Source organism: Manis javanica, chromosome 5, assembly GCF_040802235.1.
Source record: "Manis javanica isolate MJ-LG chromosome 5, MJ_LKY, whole genome shotgun sequence".
NCBI classification, from domain to species: Eukaryota; Metazoa; Chordata; class Mammalia; order Pholidota; family Manidae; genus Manis; species Manis javanica.
The window spans coordinates 59,868,178-59,895,787 of record NC_133160.1 but is presented as its reverse complement, the minus strand read 5'-3'; the positions used below and the strand labels follow the sequence as shown (position 1 = coordinate 59,895,787).

General features: G+C 40.7%; 1 protein-coding gene and 1 long non-coding RNA gene across 4 annotated transcripts in view; one reads left to right on the top strand and one right to left on the bottom strand.

Annotated features, from left to right (window-relative positions):
- Window positions 1–21,071, bottom strand: part of LOC140849553 (uncharacterized) — a 71,158-nt gene extending 50,087 nt beyond the window's left edge. The window contains exons 1-3 of one of the 2 annotated variants that reach the window (XR_012131569.1): window positions 19,738–21,071; window positions 19,255–19,331; window positions 16,630–18,950 (exon numbers count right to left, since the gene is read on the bottom strand). This is a non-coding gene — a long non-coding RNA (uncharacterized lncRNA). Of the gene's footprint in view, window positions 1–16,629; window positions 18,951–19,254; window positions 19,332–19,737 lie in introns of those variants that run through there. The other variant, XR_012131570.1, reaches the window with a different exon arrangement.
- A 204-nt stretch (window positions 21,072–21,275) lies between these two features.
- Window positions 21,276–27,610, top strand: part of PCDH10 (protocadherin 10) — a 43,459-nt gene continuing 37,124 nt past the window's right edge. For both annotated transcript variants that reach the window (XM_036990782.2, XM_017676178.3), the window contains exons 1-3: window positions 21,276–24,740; window positions 26,345–26,403; window positions 26,951–27,057. In XM_036990782.2, coding sequence (XP_036846677.2) covers window positions 22,113–24,740; window positions 26,345–26,403; window positions 26,951–27,057 — 2,794 coding nt within the window. In that variant the 5' untranslated portion in view covers window positions 21,276–22,112. The remainder of the gene's footprint in view (window positions 24,741–26,344; window positions 26,404–26,950; window positions 27,058–27,610) is intronic.

Below are 27,610 nucleotides of genomic sequence, written 5' to 3'. Positions count from 1 at the left end.
CTATCATATAGGTCTATGCAAGCACAACCTAAATAAATGATTTTTTCCTAGGCCTTAGCCAAATGGGCAGCAGAAGTCAGTGAAATGTTTATTGTAATATCCACAACTTGATAATATTTATTTCTATTTTATTACACCTAGGCATTAGTAATGGGAAGAAATGAGATCCCAACTAATGTATTTTTCTTTTAAGTTTGTAAAGAGACATATCCAGTGGGAATATGGTAGCTCCAAGCACAGCATTTCTTTCAGGTGAAAAGATACTCATTCTTAACAAACTATTCAATTCAAAAAATTATCTAGGAGAGTAAATTACTCAAAAATAGTAAGATAAAACACCCAACCTCATTTGTCCCTCCCAAGAAGACTGGATTGACCTCCTGTTTTAACAGATTTTCATGGCTTCACTTTATTTTCAAATGAACTTTTATCTCAGTACATTTAGCTAATGTCTCTTGGGTTTCTATAGGTTTATGCCTACAGAAAACTCCAAACATGTAAGGGCGATCTGATTTCCAAATGCTGGAGAAGTCCATCTTACCAAAAGAGAACACAATTCATTGGCAAGTAGTTAGAAAACATTCAGGTTTTGTGAACTTACTGACCTTGAAAAAGAGCAGGAAAAAAAATCTGAAGAATTAGTTTTTGAATCTCTTTATGCCTGCTTTTTTTATGTAAGAATTAATAATACTTAAATATAAGCTTGAGAAAACCAAGTGATCCTAAAACAATCAGCAGCATTAATGTGCTCATTTGCAAGCAAGCATATCTATTTGAAAATTGTAAGCTACATATGGGTCAAGAATTGCAAAGTAATTGAGTGCATTAAAATGAATAAACACATTATGGTGGGGAAGGGGACAAACAAAGCAAACAAAGAGGCTCACACCGCAGAAAACAAACATAAGGTCAGCACAGCTTCCATATCAGCGGTTGTATTCTGTAACGTCAGCCCTACACTGATCACTATTGATTTAACCTTGGGCAAGTGTATCTGAATCTATTCCATTCTCAATTTTCTTCTCTATACATGAGAAATTTAGATTAGATAAAAGGGTTCCAGTTTAAAATGGAAAGGGGTTATTTCACAAAGTTCACTACATAAAATACAAAATCAGGAAAATGACAGGGCACTCGAGTTTGCCCTGTTTACCTCTTTTGCTCTCATTTCTACCCTACAACCCCATCCCCCAACCTCATTTTCTCTGAGAGAACTTCATGAACTTTTAGGATGCACTTTATGAAAAATATCTGGAAGGAACAGTGTCAGTGGGCCACTCTTCTGACTAATGTTTTTATTCTCCATGAGATGCCACAATATGGTTATAGATCATCAGTTTAAGGTTTTATTCTGTTTCTCTACATTATACATAATTTTATTATCATTCTCATGAACATAATACTTTTTGAATGGATATCAGGCATAAAGAAGAGCAATTTTATACTTCACATTCTCAAAGATAGATACCACACCTCAGGACAGTAAATCAAGAAAGCATTGCATCTTTACAATTTAGCAATCAAAGCACATTTGCTTGTGCCTTTTAAAACAGAAAATGTAAAGAGAATAAAAAATTCCCTGTCACTGGTTTGATATGTAATTCTAAGAATCCTTTCAGCTTTAAAATTCTGATCTTAATATTAAATCAACTGGTAAGTGAATATTATACTGTTCCTAATGTATCTTTATTTGATTACATTAAAGTACATTCTTATATTTCTGAATAAATCTGAGATTTAAAATACTTCCCATGAGCACTCTTACCTGATGTTCTTATATCAACAACAAAAAGGAGGAGTGGGGAGTACAAAATGGGGCTAGAAGTATAATAAACTTAAATATAAAATTGTTAACTAACTGAAATATCTTATAGCTACCTGTAATAAAACATGGAATTTAGCTGTGTATGCTGTCACCTATAATTCACTGAAATACTACACATTTCTTCTCATATAAAAGAAGGACATTCTCAGATGTTCCTGAACAAAATAAAAATTCACCAGAGATTTGGGTGACCATCTGCAATTTAAGAAAACAACAGGATATTAAAAACACATCGTTTTTATTTTTTCTTTTACCTGTTTCATTCATAATTATTAAGTTGAAATAAATCTCTTCAGATCAACATTTCTTCCTTTACATCTTAAACTCTTCACATGTAAGGTAAAATTTAAGAGCAGAGCAATAAAGAGTTCTTGTGACAACATTGATCTATGAACCAGATCTCATATTCATATTCATATGTATGTCCTTATTTTAAACATAAAAACACTACTTAAATCATGAGGATACCAGCTAAACCTAAACTAGTAAATTTAAAGGGAAGGAAAAGGAGCACTTTCCTAAAAGGACATTTGTTTTTAAATTGTAAGCGAATTATCCCACCTCAACACACCTTAATTATGACATGCTATTAAAAAGAATCACGATGGGATTAAAGATGGTGGCGTGAGAGGAGAGACAGGGGCTTCCTCCTAAAACTGGATACAATTAGAAATTTTAATTGGAGCAACTAATCCTGAAATAGCAATAGGAAAAAAGACGGCATCAAACTGCATACACCTGGAGAAAAGAGCAGACCTCACTGAACGGGGTAACATACCAGAGCTGTGGCTCTGTGGGAAGTGAGCCCCTCCCCCACCCCAGCTCACCGGTGGAAGGAAGAGAAATGGAGCAGGGAGCGAGTGGAAGGCTTGGGACAGCTGAATACCTAGCTCTGGAGATCTGCACTGGGAGCACAAACCTACATTTCATGGTGCTTTCATGAGACTCAGATGACTACCGGGTTGGAAAGTTAATACAGGCAGAGTTCTGAGGAGACTGGGATTCTGGCTGCTTGTGAAAAGCAGGGATCCATATCCGGCTGCTGTGGGACAAAAACATACCTGTGTGACTGGCCCCCTGGCTCAGGCAGTGGAGACAGGCACAAGAGCCAGGAGGCGGGGAACAGCTCTTTCCTACACCCAGGCACCAGTACCGCTCCCCTGTGACCCCCAACATTGCTTCAGGGGCTGAGTAGCTCCAGAATAGAGCTTCTGGACACTAGAGGGCGCCATATACAAACATGAAACGGCAAACAAACCTTGTCCAGAGTAAAATTGTAAATGCAACTCCTGAGAAAGATTTAAATGATATGGACCTCATGACTCTTCCTGAAAGAGAGTTCAAAATAAAATCATCAACATTCTAATGGAGGTATGGAAAGACATCCAAGAACTCAGGAATGAATTCAAGTCAGAGGAGACAATAAATGAAATAGAAACTAGAGAAGAGGAATACAAAGCAGCTGAGGCACAGAGAGAAAAAAGGATCTCTAAAAATGAAAGAATATTGAGAGAATTGTGTGACCAATCCAAGCGGAACATTATTTGCATTATAGGGATACCAGAAGAAGAAAAGAGAGAGAAAGGGATAGAAAGTGTCTTTGAGGAGGTGGTTGCTGAAAACTTCCCCAATCTGCAGAAGGACACAGTCACTCAGGCCTTGGAGATCCACAGATCTCCCAACACAAGGGACCCAAGGAAGACAACACCAAGACACATGGTAATTAAAATGGGAAAGATCAAGGATAAGTACAGACTGTGAAAAGTAGCCAGAGGCAGAAATAAGATTACATACAAAGGAAAGACCATCAGACTAACATCTGACTTCTCAGCAGAAACCTTATAGGCCAGAAGGGAGTGGCATGATGTACTTAATGCCATGAAGCAGAGCGCCTGGAACTAAGATTACTTTATCCGGCAAGATTATCATTTAAATTTGAAGGAGGGACTAAACAATTTCCAGATAAGCAAAAGCTGAAAGACTTTACCTCCCACAAACCATCTCTGCACTCTATTTTGCAGGGACTGCTATAGATGGAAGTATTCCTAGGGTTTGATAGCTGTCACCAGAGGTAGTAAAACCACGGTAGGGAGGGTGGAGCAGCTGATTGCGAGGCAAATGCAAAATTAAATTGACTATCCCCAAAGTCAATCAAGGGATAGACATAAAGTACAGAATTTGACACCTAATATATAAATAATGAAGGAGGAAGAAAAAGGAGGAGTTATAGAAAAGAACCTTTACATTATGTTTGTAAAAGTATTCTAAGTGAGTTAAGTTAGACTATTAGATAGTAAGGAAAGTAACCTGGAACCTTTGGTAACCACGAATCTAAAGCCTGAAATGGCAATAAGTACACACCTATTGATAATCACCCTAAATGTAAATGGACTGAATGCACCAATCAAAAGACATAGAGCCACTGAATGGATAAAAAAACAAGACCCATCTATATGCTGCTTACAAGAGACACACCTCAAACCCAAAGACATGCACAGACTAAAAGTCAAGGGATGGAAAAAGATATTTCATGCAAACAATAGGGAGAAAAAAGCAAGTGCTGCAGAACTAGTATCAGACAAAATAGACTTCAAAACAAAGAAAGTATCAAGAGTAAAGAAGCACATTATATAATGATAAAGGGCTCAGTCCAACAAGAGGATATAGCCATTATAAATATACATGCAACCAACACAGGAGCACCAGCATATGTGAAACAAATACTAACAGAACTAAAGGAGGAAATGGAATGCAATGCATTCATTTTAGGAGAATTCGACACACCCCTCACTACAAAGGACAGAACAAACGGGCAGAAAATAAGTAGGGACACAGAGGCACTGAACAACACACTAGAACAGATGGACCTAATAGACATCTATAGAACTCTACACCCAAAATCAACAGGGTACACATTCTTCTCAAGTGCACATGGAATATTCTCCAGAAGAGACCACATACTAGGCCACAAAAAGAGCCTCAGTAAATTGCAAAAGATTGAAATCCTACCAACCAACTTTTCAGACCACAAAGGTATAAAACTAGAAATAAATTGTATAAAAAAGCAAATAGGCTCACAAACACATGGAGGCTTAACAACATGCTTCAAAATAGTCAATGGATCAACGACCAAATTAAAATGTAGATCCAGCAATATATGGAAATAAATGGGAACAACAACACAAAGCCCCAACTTCTGTGGGACGCAACAAAAGCAGTCTTAAGAGGAAAGTATATAGCAATCCAGGCATATTTAAAGAAGGAAGAACAAACCCAAATGAATAGTCTAATGTCACAATTATCAAAATGCATAAAAGAAGAACAAATGAGGTCTAAAGTCAGCAGAAGGAGGGACATAAAAAAGATCAGAGAAGAAATAAACAAAATTGAGAAGAATAAAACAATAGAAAAAATCAATGAAATTATGAGCTGGTTCTTTGAGAAAATAAACAAAATAGATAAGCCTCTAGCCAGACATATTAAGAGAAAAAGAGAATCAAAACACATCAACAGAATCAGAAACAAGAAAGGAAACATGACGACAGACCCAACAGAAATACAAAGAATTATTAGAGACTACTATGAAAACCTATATGCTAACAAGCTGGAAAACCTAGAAGAAATGGACAACTTCCTAGAAAAATACCACCTTCCAAGACTGACCAAGGAAGAAACACAACATCTAAACAAACCAATTACCAGCAAAGAAATTGAAGCAGTAATCAAAAAACTATCCAAGAAAAAAAACACCAGGCCAGATGGATTTATCTCAGAACTTTATCAGACATACAGAGAACATATAGTACCCATTCTCCTTAAAGTTTTCCAAAAAATAGAAGAGGAGGGAATACTCCCAAATTCATTCTATGAAGCCAACATCACCCTAATACCAAAACCAGGCAAAGACCCCATCAAAAAAGAAAATTACAGACCAATATCCTTAATGAACGTAGATGCAAAAATACTCAGTAAAATATTAGCAAATCGAATTCTAAAATACATCAAAAGGATCATACAACACGACCAAATGGGATTCATCCCAGTGATGCAAGGATGGTACAACATTTGAAAATCCATCAACATCATCTACCACATCAACAAAAAGAAAGACAAAAATCACATGATCATCTCCATAGATGCTGAAAAAGCATTCAACAAAATTTAACATCTATTCATCATGAAAACTCTCAGCAAAATGGGTATAGAGGGCAAGTACCTCAACATAATAAAGGCCATATATGATAAACCCACAGCCAACATCATACTGAACAGCAAGAAGCTGAAAGCTTTTCCTCTGAGATCAGGAACAAGACAGGGATGCCCACTCTCCCCACGGTTGTTTAACATAGTACTGGAGGCCCTAGCCCACTGCAATTAGACAAAACAAAGGAGTACAAGGAATCCAGATTGATAAAGAAGAAGTTAAACTGTCACTATTTGCACATGACACGATATTGTACATAAAAAACCCTAAAGACTCCACTCCAAAACTATTAGAACTGATATCGGAATACAGCAAAGTTGCAGGATACAAAATTAACACACAGAAATCTGTGGCATTCCTATACACTAAAAATGAACCAATAGAAAGAGAAATTAGGAAAACAATTCCATTCACAATTGCATCAAAAAGAATAAAATACCTAGGAATAAACCTAACCAAGGAAGTGAAAGACCTATACCCTGAAAACTATAAGACACTCTTAAGAGAAATTAAAGAGGACTCTAACAAATGGAAACTCACCACATGCTCGTGGCTAGGAAGAATTAATATTGTCAAAATGGCCATCCTGCCCAAAGCAATATACAGATTTGATGCAATCCCTATCAAATTACCAACAACATTCTTCAAAGAACTGGAACAAATAGTTCAAAAATTCATATGGAAACACCAAAGACCCCAAATAGCCAAAGTAATCCTGAGAAGGAAAAATAAAGTGGGGGGATCTCACTACCCAACTTCAAGCTCTACTACAAAGCCATAGTAATCAAGACAATTTGGTACTGGCACAAGAATAGAGCCACAGACCAGTGGAACAGAATAGAGACTCCAGACATTAACCCAAACATATATGGTCAATTAATATTCAATAAAGGAGCCATGGACATACAATGGGGAAATGACAGTCTCTTCAACAGATGGTGCTGGCAAAACTGGACAGCTACTTGCAAGAGAATGAAACTGGATCACTGTCTAACCCCATACACAAAAGTAAATTCAAAATGGATCAAAGACATGAATGTAACTCATGAAACCATAAAACTCTTAGAGAAAAACATAGGCATAAATCTCTTGGACATAAACATCAGCGACTTCTTCATGAACATATCTCTGCAGTCAAGGAAAACTAAAGCAAAAATGAACAAGTGGGACTATATCAAGCTGAAAAACTTGTGTACAGCAATGGACACCATCAACAGAATGAAAAGGTACCCTACAGAATGGGAGCATATATTCATAAATGACAGATCTGATAAAGGCTTGACATCCAAAATATATAAAGAGATCACACACCTCAACAAACAGAAAGCAAATAATCCAATTAAAAAATGGGCACAAGAGCTGAACAGACAGTTCTCCAAAGAAGAAATTCAGATGGCCAACAGACACATGAAAAGATGGTCCACATTGCTAGTTATCAGACAAATGCAAATTAAAACCACGATGAGATATCAACTCACACCAGTAAGGATGGCTACCATCCAAAAGACAAACAATAACAAATGTTGGCGAGGTTGTGGAGAAAGGGGAACCCTCCTACACTCCTGGTGGGAATGTAAGTTAGTTCAACCATTGTGTAAAGCAGTATGGAGATTCCTCAAAAAGCTCAAAATAGACTTACCATTTGACCCATGAATTCCACTTCTAGGAATTTACCCTAATAATGAAGCACTCCTGCTTGAAAAAGACAGATGAACCCCTATGTTTATCACAGCATTATTTACAATAGCCAAGAAATGGAAGCAACCTAAGTGCCCATCAGTAGATGAATGGAGAAAGAAGAAGTAAGTGGTACATATATACAATGTAATATTATTCAGCCATAAGAAGAAAAAAAAATCCTATCATTTGCAAGAACATGGATGGAGCTAGAGGGTATTATGCTCAGTGAAATAATCCAAGCGGAGAAAGACAAATACCAAATGATTTGACTCATCTGTGGAGTATAAGAACAAAAGAAAAACTGAAGGAACAAACCAGCAGCAGAATCACAAAACCCAAGAATGGACTAACAGTTACCAAAGCTAAAGAAAACTGGGGAGAATGGGAGGGTAGGAAGGGAAGAAGAAAGGGGGTATTATGATTAGCATGTATAATGTGGGGGGTGGGAAAAAGGGGAGGGCTGTGCAACACAGAGAAGGCAAGTAGTGATTCTACAACATCTTCCTATGCTGACGGACAGTGCTGTAGTGGGGTTTGTAGGGGTGACTTGGGGTAGGGGAGAGCCTAGTAAACATAATGTTCTTCATGTAATTATAGATTAATGATAACAGCAACAAAAAAAAAAGTACTTCAGGGGAGGGGGAACAAGATGGCTGAGTGAGAAGGGATACAGAAACCTCCTCCCAAAAGCACACATAACACAAAAATACAGCAAATACAACTCTTCCTGAAAGAGCGACCCAAAGACTGCAACAGGCTGCCTACATCTTGGGAAAAGAGAAGACCTCACAGAAAAGGGTAAAGTAGCAAAGCCATGGTCTGGTGGGACCCAAACCCTACAGCCATCCCAGCTCACACGTGGGAGGAAGAGAAATGGAGTGGGGAGGGAGTAGAAGCCCAGAACTGCTAAACACCGACCCCTGGAGATCTGCTCTGAGAGCACAAACCCACATTATATGGTGCTCTGGAGATTAGAGATGTTGGAAAGCAAAGACAGGCAGAATATTTGGATGCTTATATTCGAGCCGCTTGTGGAGAATATTTACCCAAAACCGTCCACTCCAGGACAAAAGAAAGGTGTGCACTTTGAAAGATTCCCCAGCAGTGATATGGGTGCTAAAGGGGCAAAGATTACACAGAGATTGTTACTCAGAAGAAAGGACAGGTGGATAAAATCATCCTACCACACACAGCCCAGCAGGTTGGGAACTTTCAGGAGCTTAAGATGCTCCATCCCCCTGCTGGCAATGCAGCAACAAGGCCCACCACTGTGATACACAGACTGCCACACCTTCTTCCAGGTAGGCACCAGTCCGCACACCTGCTAGCCCACCATTACACCAGCTGTCCTCACCATCACATCAGGCCAGATGGAGGCCCCGCCTACAGCTCCTACAGGAGCATAATACAGAGGCTTCTCCCTGCCTATTCAGCCCACTGGACCTGGAAGTGGAGGAAGGCACTGCAGTCAGGAAGCAAGAAAGAGCATTTTCCTCCCAGCAGGCATGGATGCTGTATGCCTGTGACTTCTGCCATCACTACAGGATTTGGGCACCTCCAGAGAGTAGAGCTTCTGGGCACTAGAGGGCACTGCCTACACAAAGTTATTATTCCATAGTAATCATTAGACTAATGAAACAGCAAAAGAATTTTGTATGACCCAGAATTCCTCAAACATCAGAAAGAGGGCTAAGTAAAACTAAAATCACCAATCTTCCTGATAAAGATTTCAAAATAAAAATCATAAATATGCTCAGATAGCTATAGAAAAATATTCAAGATCTCAGTGAGGACTTGGAGAGAGATAGAAACTTTGAAAAATACAGTATTCAAAATGAAACATAAAATGGGGAGATTTAAAAGCAGACTAGATGAGGTAGAGGAGAGAGTAAATGAAATAGAAATTAGAGAACAGGAAAACAAAGAAGTGGAGGCACAGAGAGAAAAAAGGATCTCCAGCAATGAAAGAATATTCAGAGAATTGTGTGATCAATCCAAACGGAACAATATTTGCATTATGGGGTATCAGAAGAAGAAGAGAGAAAAATGGATAGAAAGTCATTTTGAGGAAATAATTGCTGAAAACTTCCCCAATCTGGGAAAGGAAATCGTCTCTCAGGTTATGGAGGTGTACAGATCTCCCAACACAAGGGGCCCTAGGAGGAAAACATCAAGAAATATAATGATTAAAATAACAAAAATCAAGGACAAAGAAAGAGTACTGAAAGCAGCCATAGAGGGAAAAAAGGTCACATACAAAGGAAAAACCCATCAGACTACCATCAGACTTCTCAGCAGAAACCTTACAGGCCAGAAGGGAGGGGTATGATGTATTTAATGCAATGAAGCAGAAGGGCCTCTAATCAAGAATACTCTACCTGACAAGACTATCAAAACTTTTTAAATTTGAAGCAGGGATTAAACAATTTCCAGATAAATAAAAGTTGAGGGAATTTACCTCTGACAAAAAAAAAAGAATCATGATAAAGATCAACAGATTTTTTAAATTAAAAAATTGTGTGTGCTAGGTTATTTATTCATTATTTGCCTTCCAGAAATAAATATTAAATGTTTTAACTCTGAGATAATCTTCCATATTTTAATTCTAGAAAAACTATAGTTAATCAGATAAGGGACAATATACTAAAACATAAATGAAGAAGTAAAATCTTTCTAGAAAAATCCTAATGTGAAATTCAGTAAGAAATAACCATAAAACAACCAGTAATTTAATGTTCCAATCATAAGAGATTATCAAAGCTATCTCTGCATATGAGAAACAGACCTCAGTTTTCCAAAAAAAACTCTCCACTTGGAATCTGAAAAGCAGATTACTATTCAAGTAACCTCTACTTGAAAGAAGCATATTCCTAGAGCTCCTGGGATCTCAATACCAAAAGTGGGAATATTTTTATCCTGTTGAGGAATATACTGAAAGGCTAACAATCTTAATTCCCCCTCATCCTGCACCAGTGTCAAAAGGTACTCACGTTATAATAAAAAGAAGTTGGTTTCCCCTTCCAGAATCATCTTCTATTGTCACCATCAGCGGTTTCGGTAGACAGGGGTTGCCTAGTTGAGGCTTTAATGAGAAGGTTACAGTCCTCCCTTTGGGTGACTTGAACTGTGGGAAGAGCATTCCATTTCTGCTGTCCCCAGATATTTCTGTTTGAGTTTTTTCCCTGCTTTCCAGAATAGACCTGAGCAGCATTCTGTAAGCTCTGTTTTAAGAAACATATCTTAAGTGATGTAAATATTATATGTGAAAGGATTTCTATCTAAAACAGCCCTGAAAGATATGAAATTGAGAATATCAGGCATGCACCCTCAGGAGAACAAAACTTAAGGACTGAGACCGATTTCCTGTAAATGCCTGATTTACAAAAGACCGAAACTTATCTCCTGACCAATAACATCCACCAAGAATCTCTCGTCATCCTCAAGCCAATAAATTTACTGCTTGGACTCTGGCTGAACTCCCCACTTTTTGCACTCCTTGCCTATAAATACAGCCACCCCAGTGCCTCAGTGGACTCTTGTTGCTTGCTACAGTTTGCATTTTCTGAATTGCAATTCTTCTGCTATTTCTAAGTAAACTCAATTTCTATAATTCGAACGTGCCTCAGTTTATCTATTTAGGTTGACAAATATTACTGTAGATTTAGTTATCGCATCGCTTTATATTTTTGATGCTCAAATCCATCTAGAACTCATTTTTGGTATATTATGTAAGATAAAAAACTGAATCTTTCCTTTCACAACACACATGGAACTTCTCTATTATAAACCAAGCAAACTTCTATGTATCATCTGACTTTGTGTAATCTATCCTGTCCCACTGATATTGTTGATATTTTCTTACACCAAAAACATAGTTTTAACTACTGTGCCCTGCTCTTTTTCTTACTTGTGTATATGTTTACTTTATACGTACTTCACATATTCACTAAACCCTTTCTTTCTGGTCAACTAATCCTGGCTTTATTAAACTATGAAAAACCTCATGAAATTTCTCTTAATCCTGTATGTATAAAATAATTACCATTCTAATTACAGAATTATATCCAAACTCCATAATAGTTAAACCACAAAAAATATGGGTCTGAGAGTTACAGAATAAGGAAACTGCAGAATAAGAAAAAAGAAATATAGTATGGTGACCAACAGTGGCTTGAAAATCAGGATATTGCTTTAAATCTACCAAGTCAATCAACATCTTTTTTTAGCTTAATCCTGAAACATGCTTCTAAATTATAAAACTCCTTACTCTACCTAAGACATCAAATGTTCTCCCATCTCAGCAATAGTTAGCCTTAACATCTAACATTCTAGTCACAGAGGACTACTTAGCTTATCATCATGACCTTCTAAAAGGAATTAAACAATTCACAGTACTGTCCATTGTACTTACTCTATTTATATCTATAAAAATAGTACATATGAAATATATTGAAAATTAGAAAATAAAGAAAATCATAAAATGACATATCACTTTTGAGTGGTGCTAGTTTGGAGAGAGTAGGAATGCATTTCATTAGTTGTAAGCAAGAGATAAAGTAGTTTTAACACACTTGCACAGTTAATTTTCCATTTTCCACTTTACAATAGCCAACTTAAAAAGACCTTTTTCAAATACAGATTATTAAAAACACAGCTTGTAGAACTGAGTCTAATATCTTAGAAATATATTTTCAGATGAATAATAGTGGAAAGTTAAAAAGTCAAGCGTCCATTCATTTAGTCAGCACATCTTTATTAAGTACTGGTTATGCAGCCAACAAATCTGTAAAAAATATAACATTTTAAGCTGAATGTCTGTTAGATTCCTGGGGCTCAAGCAATACTTTTCTCTCTTATCCTTTCCAGCAGGATGAAAATATGTTCTTGTTAAATTAGATAGGGGGTTAGGTAGTCTGACTAGATAAATTTTTTAAAAAATGCCTTGAGAAAATCAGCAATCAGCACTTCACCATCAAATTAGCAGCAGCAACCAAGGTTCTCAAATATATATGCTAATGAACAAGTAAAAATATTAGGTATTATCATTATTCTAAGACCGAACATTGGTGATTAGCCCAAGCCACACCAAAAGCATTACTCAGGTATGAATGCTGAATGAGGATCTCACCCATCTCTGTTGACCTTAAATATGACCAAGTTCTTTTGGGTGGGGATGGGAAGGAGTAAACACAATGAAACAATACTGAGGTCACCTGGCATCATAGATTAAAGGAACTGGGTCCAAAGTCAAGATATTGGCCCATAACTGAAAAGATAAATTTGCTGTTTTTATGACTTCTATAGAAAAGCTGTTTTGCTATCACTGACTTCACTTCTTTACTGCATGTCTTCTAACCTGCTTCAGATATTGCTTTTTACTAACCTGTATCACCGTTGCCTTTAGTATCATAACAAAACCTGCCCTATTCTCGAAATCTTTGCTTAATTAATTGATTTTATTCTAGTCTTTACCCCCATGCACTCAGCATTTATAGTCATTATATCTTCCAACATGTTTTAATACTGTTTAATCAAGTTATTTAAACCTGTATATGCATATTCTTTATTGATCAAATTGAGTATGAGTCCTTGAGTAAAAGATCTATGATTTACATTTATTTTCCATTCTTTCAGCATTCTTACAACTTTGCTCTTATTACACCAAAACCAATACATGTTTTAGATTCCAAAATTATCAGTTACTAAAGAGAACAATAGCAGTAGGGGGCAGAAAAATGGCTAGGAGGAAAAGGATGACGAGAAAAATGCAACGGGGGCTTGCACCTCAGAACTAGTCACTCTAATATATTCATTTTAAGTAACTAATTTTCACTAATTTGTTTTTAATTTTGAGAAATTTAGTAGTCATTGGCATAACTATAGTAGTAGGTATTATGAATTACATCAAGAAATTTGAAAAAAGTTAAGCGACTATCAAATAAGGGTTCTTTAATCTTAAAGTTTTGATAAATACAAAAATAAGCAAAACTATTTTATGATGAAAGAGCCATGTTCTTACCAAATGATTTTCAAAATCTAACTACTTGCCAGTATTATCATATAAAAGAAAACTTTCAAAAATATAAACTTATCTGGAAGGAAGCAAATAAAAATGTTAAAATAAATCTTATTATAAAAAGCTCATTTTTGTTTTGATGCTTATTAAAATTTAGTTAATTTTGTGTTCCTAATTTATATTTGCATCTAGTCTTCAAAATTATAATTTCCTGGAAAATAGGGACAATGTATTTTCCCTGCTTCTCAAAGTAAATACTTTAGTTGTGTTTCATAAAGGAAATAAACCCACTAAAAAAATCACTGTTAATTATTCTCAATAAACATCTTATTTAAGGACTACCTCATTCAAAATATCTTGCTATAACATTACCATTTACTGAGAGTCTACTATGGACCAAGAATCCTACATATACCATTTTGGTTTAAGCCTCACAATGATTCACCAAGTTCAATATATTAATATCTTATTAGATTTTTTTTAAATTTTAAAATACCATATTTTAAAAGATGTTTAGAATATTTGACAATCTTTGACCGAGTTTCAAAGGAGTTATATGGCCAAGTTAAAATATTTGGAGAAGAGGATATCTGAGCCCAAATTGGTTTAATTCTCAAGTTTGTGCTCCTCATAATTAACTGCATCATCACCTACCACAGTTGAGTGTCTTCAGAAATAAATAACATATAGAACCTACCCAATAGGGCCCATATGATACATACTCTAGATTATTTGGTGTACTTCCAAAAGAAATATGGTATTTTTCTTCTGTCTGTACTTATTACCAAAACAATAGTGCATGTTTTACTTATAGTAAGTAAATAAGATTCCACAATAATCTTCCTTTGCTTATTTCTTTCCATATTTAAAATTATTTTTAAGTTGTTTCCATCTTCTGCTGGCACAGATTATCAAATAAATTTATATAATGCTCAAATTTTCAAATTAAAACAATCTTTTCTGAGTAACACTGAAGAACTAGAATAAAGTGGTAGTTAAAATTTTGCTTTTTAAATTAAAATACATACAACTATATTAGAAATGTATTAGGTTAGAAATATATATAAAATAAACACTAAAATTTGCATGGTGTAAAATAAGGGCACTTCTTGTGTTTTTTTTTCTAGCTTTTAACAACCTCTGATGAACTAAGTGGATAAAGCAATGATCAGCGTGGTGTTTTCAGGAATGAATGAAGAAGAAGTGCCTTTCTTTTGGACACTTCTGTTTAATCAATTTCCATTTTCAGTCATTAAATCTACGATTCTCCCATCAGTCATTGCTGCACAAGGAGGAGATAGCTCCTTGTAATTTATTCACTTAGGAAAAAAAACACATTCAAGTTGGGGTTTCCTAACAAAATCTCAAAATAAAGAACAACAACCAACTCTTCAACTACATGGATTTCTCCATAACTTAAGTCAATGATGTACCAGCCATTCTGACGAGGATAAAATCAGTACTCCTGTAGGTACAAAATCTGGATGAACCCCTTCTCTAAATTAAGTCATTGTTTGTTTCCCCTAAATAAATCCAATTCAGATGGCTTAAACATCTTGATGTAGTAACATGCATCACCATGAGAATCAAAAGGCCTAGATTTAGATTTCTATTAATCTGATGATTTAGTTAAATTCTGAACATCCTTTTATCCTTATCTATAATGCTGTGATGATAATACTTATGTATACGGGAAAAATACTATAATTCATGTAAGAATGCATGGCACACATTGGCTTAAAAACCATTAGTCACATTAACTAAAAATAAAATGAACAAGAAATTGCAATAAAATAAAGCACTTTATACTTTAGCACTGTTAAGCACATTTAAGCAAGACATCACGGAAACCAAGTTTCTTATACAAAGAGTTACTCTAACCAGGCAGTCAAACTGAGAGAGATACTTTTTAAATTGAAGTTCTATTTGTTCTGGTTACTATCATAATTCTAATTCTAATATAATTCTCAAGTTATATTTGATATTCTTCCCATGGTATCTGTCTCCAATAATATTTTCAAACTCTTCAGAAAATAATGCTGTGACTTTTAACCATAATCACAGTTTGGGTAATCTTACTACTCTGTATTTATAAAACAAGGGGCTTCTCTTTAAGAAAACAGTTTATATTTGCCAGACAAACGTTAGTATTAAGTTGACTGTATCACGTTGAATAAGATGCAAACCCACTGCAGAAGAAAAATGAGAGAATTCTGGACAGCTTTTCTCTTACTCATATAAACTTAATCAGGGTTTGCAATTAATTGTTTAAATTGTTCTATATCGACCTTAATGTTTAAAGCTTCATTTCTACCTCTAGGCCCATCAGTCAAACCCGTACCTCATCCCTGTTAGCAAAGCAGCTGGCTTTTTAAATGTGATATCTTGTAGTTCTTATTTACAATCCCAATCACATCATTGATTTCTGTAATCTTTCAGTAAGAGTTATTACTAATGCTGTCAAAAGCAGAAGCTAGAATTCATTTTTTTTCTTTCTTTAGTAAACCTAGATAATTAAGATTAAATCTAATAACATGACTTTAGAGCTCTCTGGGTAATTAGAAGTTTCCTGTGGCTGAGTATGTAATAAAGCAAAATTAAAATTTAGTTAAAATTCTACACACACCCCAAAATACTTATACACATCACAAATGGTTAAAAATGCTAGGAGTAATTACTCATCACAACACAGAGGCAACTTGATTTTTTTTTACTTTTCAAACAAAAAACAGGCACCACATAGAATTTTGTCAGACTGATTTTTTTTTCTATAATTTAAGAGAGCCATAAGCTCTCTTTTGTCTGCTAAGGCCAAAAAAACTAAGGCATATGGCTTTTTTTTACTAACTCAGGTGTCTTTCAAACACTAACGAATTAAACAATGTCCTGACAAAACAGGATGAAACACATATGAGGAGGTAAGAGACATTTTGGAGAAGTCAGATTTTTCAGTACCAAAAGCAATGAAAGAAAAGGGTAAGATGAAGTAATGCACCTTGATTTTCAGAAGGAGAGGTCATGATGTAATGACAATTATCATTCTAAGTCGGATATATTTACCTGCATTTTGAAAGAAGTTGTGGAACAAGAAGTAAGTTTGCAAATAACTATTTAGCACCAGAAACACAACATGTAAAGGAGTTGACAAGAAACTTACTAAGTTCAGTGTTTATTCATCACCCCCTCCCCATACTCAGGAAATATATATATATTTGGAAACAATATCAAACACCACTGCCTGATTTAAAAATATTTCTGGATCTCTTATTGATCAATATCTTTTACAGAAAGGATGAGAGTATAGCATCTGAACTAAACAGTATTATTAGAAAATGATATTGTGAGCATTAGGATGTATAATTCATGTTGCTTTCATTTGCTCAGACCACTGTAAAAATCCATAAATCATTTTCTTCTTCATGTATTGCTTAAGTGCAATTTGTCATTTTGTATTAGAGGGCTACTTCAGCTCATTGGTGCTTTTAATTCACTGTTTAGAGTTTAACAAAATGCTGGCCCTGTCATATAACTGAAAAGACACTGAAATGTGAAGCCATAACAATATTAACTAGGTTAAACAAAATGGGGAAGAAGAACATTTCTACTACTTTGAATATCAAGTAATCTTTAATGGGGCATCTAGTATTCTCAATTCTCAAAACATGGATTGGTTTGTTCTCGATTGGGTTCAAAACATTAGAACATAGAAAATATAGTTACCTAAATGCTTATAATAGCATATGCTATAAATGTTTTCCAGAAACCTTAGTCAACATGCACTCTTTACTGTACATGAGCAGAAACCAAAACAGTCTCTCTGGCATTGACTCCAAAGCCTTGCCTTCCCACCTCTTACCTTAGGTTGCACTACCACAAATAAACCTATTTCATGGTTACCCCTAAGAAAGGCAATACAGTCCAGGTCATTTGCCTTGCTCTCTGCATACTGCTTGCTGCAAATGGCAAGTGCCAGGAACCATATAGCTCAATCCTGGTCTGTTCTAGTATTTGAAAACCTCCTTATTGTTAATGTAAATTTTTTTCTTCAAAAAACATCTTGTCTTAAAGCTCTTGGCACACTGCAATAATAAGAGGATTTAGAAACAAATTGCTCTGAAGTCAAGCTAAATCATTGCAAACACTCATTTAACCACACGTTGTTTAATAAACTTGTTTGCTTCCAGTCTGTCCAGAAAAAAGTAGGGAATAAAGCAAACCCGTTAACCAGTTTCAAAGTTTTTAACTATGAATGTAAAATGCATTTGTGGGATCCTCAGCTTCCCCTCTGTATCTGCTGTGCTTAGAAGCCAAAGAAATAGACACTCAAGTGTGTATTATTACTCTCATACACCAAGCAGTTACTTGAGTGAAAATTGATTTTGATAACCCCCCCTTCAAATAACAATAACCACTTTTCCCCCTCTGTTTTGGGATGCAATTAGTTTAGGCCCAGAGAGTTGGCGTTCCAGAAAAGGGCCGTTGGGGATTGGAATGGAGGGTTGTTTGCTAGGGATTGCTGCTCCCTCCCTCTTCCCGCAGTGGGGGCGGGGGGCGCAAGGGGCACAGTTTTACTCGGTGTTCTGCTCTGCAAAGAGGTCTGCAACCCCATCACCCAGGCGGTCATTTATGTAATCATGTCCTCACTACATTCTGGGATCCACGGAGACTGGAAAAAGAAGATGGAAAGGGGAAAAAATCTGCTTGACTGACACAGAGAGGAAGAAAGTAAATCTGTTACATTTTAGAGTTATTTTTAAATGGTAAACTTAAAGTGCTGTCTTGTTTTGTGGGTGCGGGGTGGGAGTATGTAATGGTTCCAGGAGGAGCCAGAGAAGGGAGGCAGAAAAGGCTCTTAATGCCAGTGTCTAAATTTTGTCCGCCGAACAAAATGCTCTTGCAATTGCCCTTGGCTGGAACCACTTAGAGAGGCAGACCGGCGGGCTCAGGTCTGTTCTCCCCGGCAGAAGACCCGTCGTCACTCCGCCCGTACCCGGGCATCTCGGAGACTACAAGTCAGAAAGGCGAGACCTCTGGAGGACCTGGGACAGCGTCGCCAGAGCGAACTCGGGCCTCGGAGACCCGACAAATCCTGCAGAGCCCCCAACAGGCGAGCCGGGCGGAACGGGAGCTCCAAAAGCAAAATTCTCTGGCTCGCCATATGCTCCTTTCGCCGCTAGGAGGCGCCTTTAACCCACGTTTGCGGAGAGTGTTCCCTGTTCAAACAACTGTTAACAAAAAAAAAAAAAAAAAAAAAGGCAGCTCAAGTGTTACAGTGGATGTAGTGATTATTTACAGGCAAATCTGGCCATCTCTCCACGTTTTCATCTCCACCTCTGGAAGCTCTTCGGCTCTCAGCGAACGCCCTGATCTGCTCAAACTTCATCGACATTTTGAGAGCACAAACGCTCTTCCCCATATTCGGGATCCGCATTGTCATTCAGCCTTAGGTCTCTCACACGCAAACACACGCGCACAAGCGCATACATACAAGTGTTTCCATACGTACAACTTAAAACATTAGAAAATTACCGTCATTTAAAAAATTCTCCAGAATTCTGATGAGTCAGCTTGAAGAGCTCAAAACATTTCATTTCAATCCTGCAGATCTAAACAAAAAGTAAAGGAGGAAAGGGTAGAAAAGTATAGATGCAGTGTTGTTAATATTCAGATACACTATAATCTCCTTTTCACTGATCCACAGGTCGTTTTATAAACTGCCGCTCCATTCTCAGCCACAGAAGGGAAGCTAAAATCGTTTTAACTGCAACGGTTTTCGCTTGGATTTGACCGGTCGTCAATTTACTGCAGCTGGAAACGGATTAGCCATTTTTGCTGGCATCTGTTCACTCTAACTGCTCAAAGGCAGGACCCATCTTTGTGAACGAGCCCAGGGGCGGGGGCCGAGGGAGGAGACTCGCACTCCCGGGACTCACAAGGACAGGCCTCAGTCTACGGTCACGCCCGTGGACACCCGTCCTCTCTAAGTCACTGCCAGGAGGGAAAGCAACGTACCTCGGGGTCGGGAAACGACTCTCCTTTTTCCGCAGGTTGTGGCGGTGTTACTCTCGGGTCATTCATTACCACCGCAAGGCACCTTCCTATCTGGTGGCAGACGAAGACTGAACGGGGGCTGCTTTAGTGAATCAACCACCTACTACGGCCCATTAACTAATATTAAAATTCAGTTTAAATATTTTTTCTTTGAGAACTAACATGCAATCCACTCTCTAGCACGGAGACTTCGCGCTGTATTGTTAACTTCACAAGAACTGGATGCGCCAGATGCTCGGCTTTGCCCCCGCTCCTCGCGAGTGGGCACTCGGCGCTCGTCAGGCGCAACACCGGGGAGCCAGCAGGCGGGTGGCGACTCCTCTGGGGCAGACACAGAGCAGTGCGCGGGCCGGGGAGCGCGGGCGCGAGCACCGGGGATGCACTCGCGCGGCCGCAGATGCCAGCCGCGGCACACGCTCCAGACCCTTCCCGTCCGCTCGTCCGCACGCCCGCCCTCCTCTGTTCGCCACTGGCCCGCCGTCCTCAACCGCAATCTTGCCCCAGGCTCTGAAAAAATTGATGTCGAGGTCTAGCATGGGGGCGGGGGTAGGAGTCTCTAGCGGTCAGGAAAAAGCAGAAAATACTGCGCGCGCCACCACTGTGCAGCGCCCGGCCTGGAGGCGCAAGGATACCCATGGCGCCGCGGTGCGTCAAACGTTCTTGGCGCCGAAGCCAGTGAATCCGACTGGCGGGTTGGAAAGCGGAGCTCAAATGAAACTACTCCTCATTGATCCTAGCGTTCACAACTAAACTAGGTCCCCAAGCGTATTAGTCTATTTGGTCAGAATATTGTGGATGCACACTTAAGAGGGGAAGCGGCGAGCCTGACGCGTGCGCCCGTCTACAGGAGCTGCCAGCCCTCACGCTCCGGCGTGAATCCCTCGGCTTCAGGACCATCGCCGTCCCACTCTCCGACTGGCTCACTCCTTTCCCACGGCCCCCTGGACCCTCACGCCAGTTTGATACGGGCCACATTTTATCCATGTTAATAAGGTCTTGCCAATCTCTGCGGGAGCCCCTTCGTTAAATAACCCTTGCCAATTAGGAGCCCTCTGCAACTTTTTCCCGTTCTCGGTTATTTATTTCCACGATCAATATAGCAAGGAAAATACCTTAAAGGAAAAAGAATGTTAGCGTCATTGGAAACCCCGCTCCTGGGAGAGAACACCGCTGCCGTTGCTATTATGATTTCGCATTTGCTGATGCAAACAGGGGAACCTCTCTATTCCCTCCCCATTACCTGCGGCTGGGGACTGGGAACTTTCCGCGGCAGTCCCCAGCCAGAGCCTCGGGACCTGCCGGTCTCTCCTCGCCCTCACACTCACACTCACCCCGGCAGCCGGGCGCGGGTTCTCTCAGCACCTCCCCGCTGCCGCGTGACGCGCCTGCTTGACGGACAGCTCGGCCAATTAGCGGTGGCTCGGTGGGTGGTGCTCCTCAGCGATTGGTTGGCAGATTGAGAGAGCTGCGCAAAAGCACAGAAGCGGAGCGCTCGGAGCTCAGAAACTGCCAGCCGAGACCGCGGGCTTAAGGGCTGAGGCAGAAGGAGGGAAGGACTGGGAGACAGGTCAGAGGGAGAGAGGCTTGGGAAGCAGAAAAGAAATTGCTCATCACACTTACATAGAGGCAAATGACGGTGGAGATGAGGACAGAGACAACACAATGAAAGCCAACAAACGCAAATAGAGCGAGAGAGGCAAAATGCCAAGAAGAACATCCATCAAGAGAAATGAAGAGAATGAAAGTTTTATGCTGCAGAGCCGTTCTATGCTTTTCCGGCACAAAATTCTCTCGTTGTTTTTAAGCCCTTTTGCATTTGCCAGCCGTTGACATTGAGGCATGTTCAGCGGTGCCAGCAGCATCTCCTTTTCCTACTCTTCCTCTTCATCTTCCTCCTCCTCCTCTTCCTCTTTTTCCTCCTCCTCCTTCTCCTCCCATCAGCAAGAAGACAAACCGAGGACAGTCTTGAAATACCGAGATTTCCTCCTTGGGATTTGCCAGCGCCGCGTTGCGCCAAGACTGTCGGAATAAAGGACGCTGACTATTGTACTATTATTTTATTAATTGGTCAGTGGGAAGATTACAGATGAGGAAAGGGGACGCCTGTCACCCTTCCTGCGCTAAGATTGAAAAATGAGGGTGAATTGGGGAAGCCCTAAAATGAAGCAAAAAGAATAAGATTTTTAAGGACAGAAAGCCACAGGAGCCCCACACATAGCGCACTTTTGTTTGTTGTTTTATTTTGGGGGTTTTTTTGAGATTTTTTTTTTCATAGTGGTGGGGGAGGTGTTGGGTGACTGACTGGCTGCGGGAAGCTGCTTCCTTTCCCTTTGGAGATGATTGTGCTATTCTTCTTTGCCTTGCTCTGGATGGTAGAAGGAGTCTTTTCCCAGCTCCACTACACGGTGCAGGAGGAGCAGGAACATGGCACTTTCGTGGGGAATATCGCTGAAGATCTGGGCTTGGACATTACAAAACTTTCGGCTCGCAGGTTTCAAACGGTGCCCAACTCTAGGACCCCTTATTTGGACCTCAATCTGGAGACCGGGGTGCTGTACGTGAACGAGAAGATAGACCGCGAGCAAATCTGCAAGCAGAGTCCCTCTTGCGTCCTGCACCTGGAGGTCTTTCTGGAGAACCCCCTGGAGCTGTTTCGGGTGGAGACCGAAGTGTTGGACATCAATGACAACCCTCCTTCCTTCCCGGAGCCGGACCTGACGGTGGAGATCTCTGAGAGCGCCACGCCAGGCACCCGCTTCCCGTTGGAGAGCGCATTCGACCCAGACGTAGGCACCAACTCCTTGCGCGACTACGAGATCACCCCCAACAGCTACTTCTCCCTGGACGTGCAGACCCAGGGGGATGGCAACCGATTCGCGGAGCTGGTGCTAGAGAAGCCTTTGGACCGAGAGCAGCAAGCGGTGCACCGCTACGTGCTGACCGCGGTGGACGGGGGAGGAGGGGTAGGAGGAGGAGATGGAGGGGGAGGCGGCGGGGGAGGCGGCCTGCCCCCCCAGCAGCAGCGCACCGGCACTGCCCTACTCACAATCCGAGTTCTGGACTCCAATGACAATGTGCCCGCCTTTGACCAACCCGTCTACACTGTGTCTCTACCAGAGAACTCTCCGCCCGGCACGCTTGTGATCCAGCTCAACGCCACAGACCCAGATGAGGGCCAGAATGGCGAGGTCGTGTACTCCTTCAGCAGCCACATTTCGCCCCGGGCACGGGAGCTCTTCGGACTCTCCCCGCGCACCGGCCGGCTGGAAGTGAGCGGCGAGCTGGACTATGAAGAGAGCCCAGTGTATCAAGTGTACGTACAAGCCAAAGACCTGGGCCCCAACGCCGTGCCCGCGCACTGCAAAGTGCTAGTGCGAGTGCTGGATGCTAACGACAATGCGCCGGAGATCAGCTTCAGCACTGTAAAGGAGGCGGTGAGCGAGAGCGCGGCGCCCGGCACAGTGGTGGCCCTGTTCAGCGTGACCGACCGCGACTCAGAGGAGAATGGACAGGTGCAGTGCGAGCTGCTGGGGGATGTGCCGTTCCGCCTCAAGTCTTCCTTCAAGAACTATTACACCATTGTGACCGAGGCCCCCCTGGACAGAGAGGCGGGGGACTCCTACACCCTGACCGTGGTGGCTCGCGACCGGGGCGAGCCGGCGCTCTCCACCAGTAAGTCCATCCAAGTGCAAGTATCAGATGTGAACGACAACGCACCGCGGTTCAGCCAGCCGGTCTACGATGTGTATGTGACCGAGAACAACGTGCCTGGCGCCTACATCTACGCGGTGAGCGCCACAGACCGCGATGAGGGCGCCAACGCCCAGCTAGCTTACTCTATCCTCGAGTGCCAGATCCAGGGCATGAGCGTCTTCACTTACGTGTCCATCAACTCCGAGAACGGCTACCTGTACGCCCTGCGTTCCTTCGACTACGAACAGCTCAAGGACTTCAGCTTTCAGGTGGAAGCCCGGGACTCCGGCAGCCCCCAGGCGCTGGCTGGCAACGCCACTGTCAACATCCTCATCGTGGATCAGAACGACAATGCCCCTGCGATCGTGGCGCCCCTGCCAGGGCGCAACGGGACTCCGGCGCGTGAGGTGCTTCCCCGCTCGGCAGAGCCGGGTTACCTGCTGACGCGCGTGGCCGCAGTGGACGCGGACGACGGCGAGAACGCCCGGCTTACCTACAGCATTGTGCGGGGCAATGAAATGAACCTCTTTCGCATGGACTGGCGCACCGGGGAGCTCCGCACAGCGCGCCGGGTGCCGGCCAAGCGCGACCCCCAGCGGCCTTACGAGCTGGTGATCGAGGTGCGCGACCACGGGCAGCCGCCTCTGTCGTCCACGGCCTCTCTGGTGGTGCAGCTGGTGGATGGCGCTGTCGAGCCCCAGGGAGGGGGCGGGGGCGGTGGGGTGGGGTCCGGGGAGCACCAGCGCCCCAGCCGCTCCGGTGGCGGGGAGACCTCTTTGGACCTCACCCTCATCCTCATCATCGCACTGGGCTCGGTGTCCTTCATCTTCCTGCTGGCCATGATAGTACTAGCTGTGCGCTGCCAAAAAGAGAAGAAGTTCAACATCTACACGTGCCTGGCCAGCGATTGCTGCCTCTGCTGCTGCTGTGGCGCGGGGGGCTCGACCTGCTGTGGACGCCAAGCGCGGGCGCGCAAGAAAAAACTCAGCAAGTCCGACATTATGCTGGTGCAGAGCTCTAACGTCCCCAGTAACCCGGCCCAAGTACCCGTGGAGGAGTCCGGGGCCTTCGGCTCCCACCACCACAACCAGAATTATTGCTACCAGGTCTGTCTGACCCCTGAGTCCGCCAAGACAGATCTGATGTTCCTTAAGCCCTGCAGCCCTTCGCGGAGTACGGACACTGAGCACAATCCCTGCGGGGCCATCGTCACAGGCTACACAGACCCGCAGCCCGACATCATCTCCAACGGAAGCATTTTGTCCAACGAGGTAAGGCTGAAGCGAAAGGACCACCATCTCTCATCTCCTCCATCTGAAAGCCTCCTCTAGTCCGGCCCTTGAATCTCTGGTGCGCTGTGTATTTATTTTTAGGATATTAGCTTATTTGTACCTTTGTAGGAGCAGAAATGGGGAGGTCACCCTATCCCACCCCTTCGTGTGTAACCTAAACTTCGTGTTGTCCCCATTTTTCTGAGCTCCATCCTCCTCCACGTTTATTTCCATGTCCTTCCTTTGGTGCTTTGCCACCTTGGACCTTCCTTCTTCCCTCCCTCTGGCATCTGTCCTTTAAAATCCTGGCCCCCTCACAGTCTTTCACTTTTTGGATCTGTGGGTAAAGGGGAATTTGCGCGGGGGCGGGGCGGGGGGGAGGGAAAAGCTGTGGAGGGCCTTTCCTGCACTGGCAAAAAAGGTCTTTTTCTCTTTGCGTTTGTCCCAGGCGTGAATAAAGTTAATTCTGTTTTTGCTTTGTTTATCGATGCTCTTAGTCGCTTGTAAAAGTAAGCTATAGATTGTTTAACTTTACATAGCTGTCTATAAACTCGAATGTATGTTTCAGTAAATGAGTTATCAGATCCTTGTCCTCTGAACTCGGGTTGCAGAAAAGCCTTCAGTTCTGCCCAGGACAGCGTTTACAGACGCTCTTGAAGCCTAACGCCCACACAGTGTGAATTTGAATGAAGTTGCTTTGGCACTAACCCCTGTAAACGTAAACTAACGAAAGGCTTAAACAATTGTTGTCTTAAATATATCTTTTAGTTAATAATCACCTTCTTGCCACTGTGTTTGATACACTGATGTTGGCTTTTTCCTCATCAAAGAATCTGCTTGTCAATTTCGATTTCTTTTTAAAAGTTGGAGAAGTGGCAAAATTGGAAGGAGGGAGGGGGAGAATAGAGTTGATTTATGTAAAAGAAAAGTTTGGACCGGAAAGGGTGTATGGGTGGTGGAGGCGGGGAGGAGAATCAGAGGGTGTTTGGAGGGGAAAAAGAATTGGAGCGGGAGGGAGGACTATGAACTCCTTTCCTGGCAGGTTATTTATTTGAGTCTTAGATATTATTGACTTTCATGAATATTTGTACAGCTCATTTGTATCTTAAGCACATTTTGAAAATAAACAACAAGATAATTCCATAAAATAACCAAACTTTTTGCTTATTGAGCGTGCTGTTTTTCTTGTGTCAACCTGTATACACCTAAACACTGCTTCAGGCCACTGAAAGAAAGAGTGCAGAGTATAACTAGGTTGACTGTTTTAGAGACAATAGTTCATGAACCCTACCTATGAGGTCATTTGTATTCATTCTCTCCTTTAAAATAAGCCCACTCATTAAAAATTGGCCTTTTATTTCTGCATTTTTCTTCTTCTTCTTCATCTTCTTCTTTTTTTACCTTTACTGAAAATCTAGATCGAGGTGTCTGCATATTTTCCTGCCCTTACTAAGCAATCACTAGACTGAGGTCTTAGGAAAGCTTGGGAATTCATAAAAATGTACACAATAACTTAAGCTAGAATTAGTTCCTAAACTCAAAAGCAGACTATTAGTTAAACCCTTAGCATTCAAATGCTCTTGGTTTATTTATTTTTTTTCTAGACTAAACACCAGCGAGCAGAGCTCAGCTATCTAGTTGACAGACCTCGCCGAGTTAACAGGTATGGACTCCTCTTTTTCCCAGCTTGGGGTATGAACAATTAACTATCTACTTAATGTAGAAATTAGATATATTATTCAGTATTAAAATATAAAATGTATGAAGTACCCCCAACTAGGGCAGGCCATAAATAATGATTATGTTGGGGGTTCATGGACAGTATAGTAAAAACATGGGTATATTTCATTTATATACAACTTACCAAATATAGTAGAATATTTTGTCACTTAACATGCCTACACTGCTACTGGTAGTCTTCCTAACTGTACTGGGTGTATATATACATTTCTTTTATGAAAATGATGTAACCATATACTTAGCTCAAATCATAGAATAATGACTAAACTTTACATGCCTTAAGGGCTCAAACTACTAATATTCAATTTTAAAGAATTAGGTTTAAGGTTATGAAAACTAGCTTTATGCAGAAATAAAGCCAACTGAGATCTGTGAATCTGCAGCACCATTGGTGACCATGTGGTGGCAGAAGAATATTTTATGTGTTTCTTCACCCTTTTTATTCTGATATTCACATTCTGTCCTTCTAGTTCTGCATTCCAGGAAGCCGACATAGTAAGCTCTAAGGACAGTGGCCATGGAGACAGTGAACAGGGCGATAGTGATCACGACGCCACCAACCGCGGCCAGTCAGCTGGTAAGTGTGTTTGTTCAGAGGTTATGCTGACTTTTATAGTTGTTTTTTGTTTCTTAAATAAATCTAGAAATGATGATGTCCTAGATAATTATCTTTAAGTTTAATATTAGTAAATCTATAGAAAAATGGTGTCATTCTATGTTGATAATTACATACTTAAAGATCATTATAAAAATATAATGTTTCTTTGGAAACATATTTTTTTAAAGTTCATTTAAAGTTCGTGTGGAATGTGTTAGAATATGAAATATGTCTTCCTTATGTGATGTTCTTTAATGGAATTATATTGCATACAAAAAGTTATAGATTTCTCACCTGGTCTATTCCTCAGCCTTCAGTCAATTAGGGTATTATTAGACTCCCTTATGGATGAGGTAACTGAAGATGAATGAGATTGATTGACCTGCACAAGGTCACAAGAGTATAAGTGGATGATTGGGGACTAGAATCTAAATTTCTTGCTATTAAGAGCAATGCATTTTGCACTGAGTATTGAATAAAGAAGCAATGGTGATTAAACCATGAATAGGTTGAAAGCAGGGTTTCCAATCCT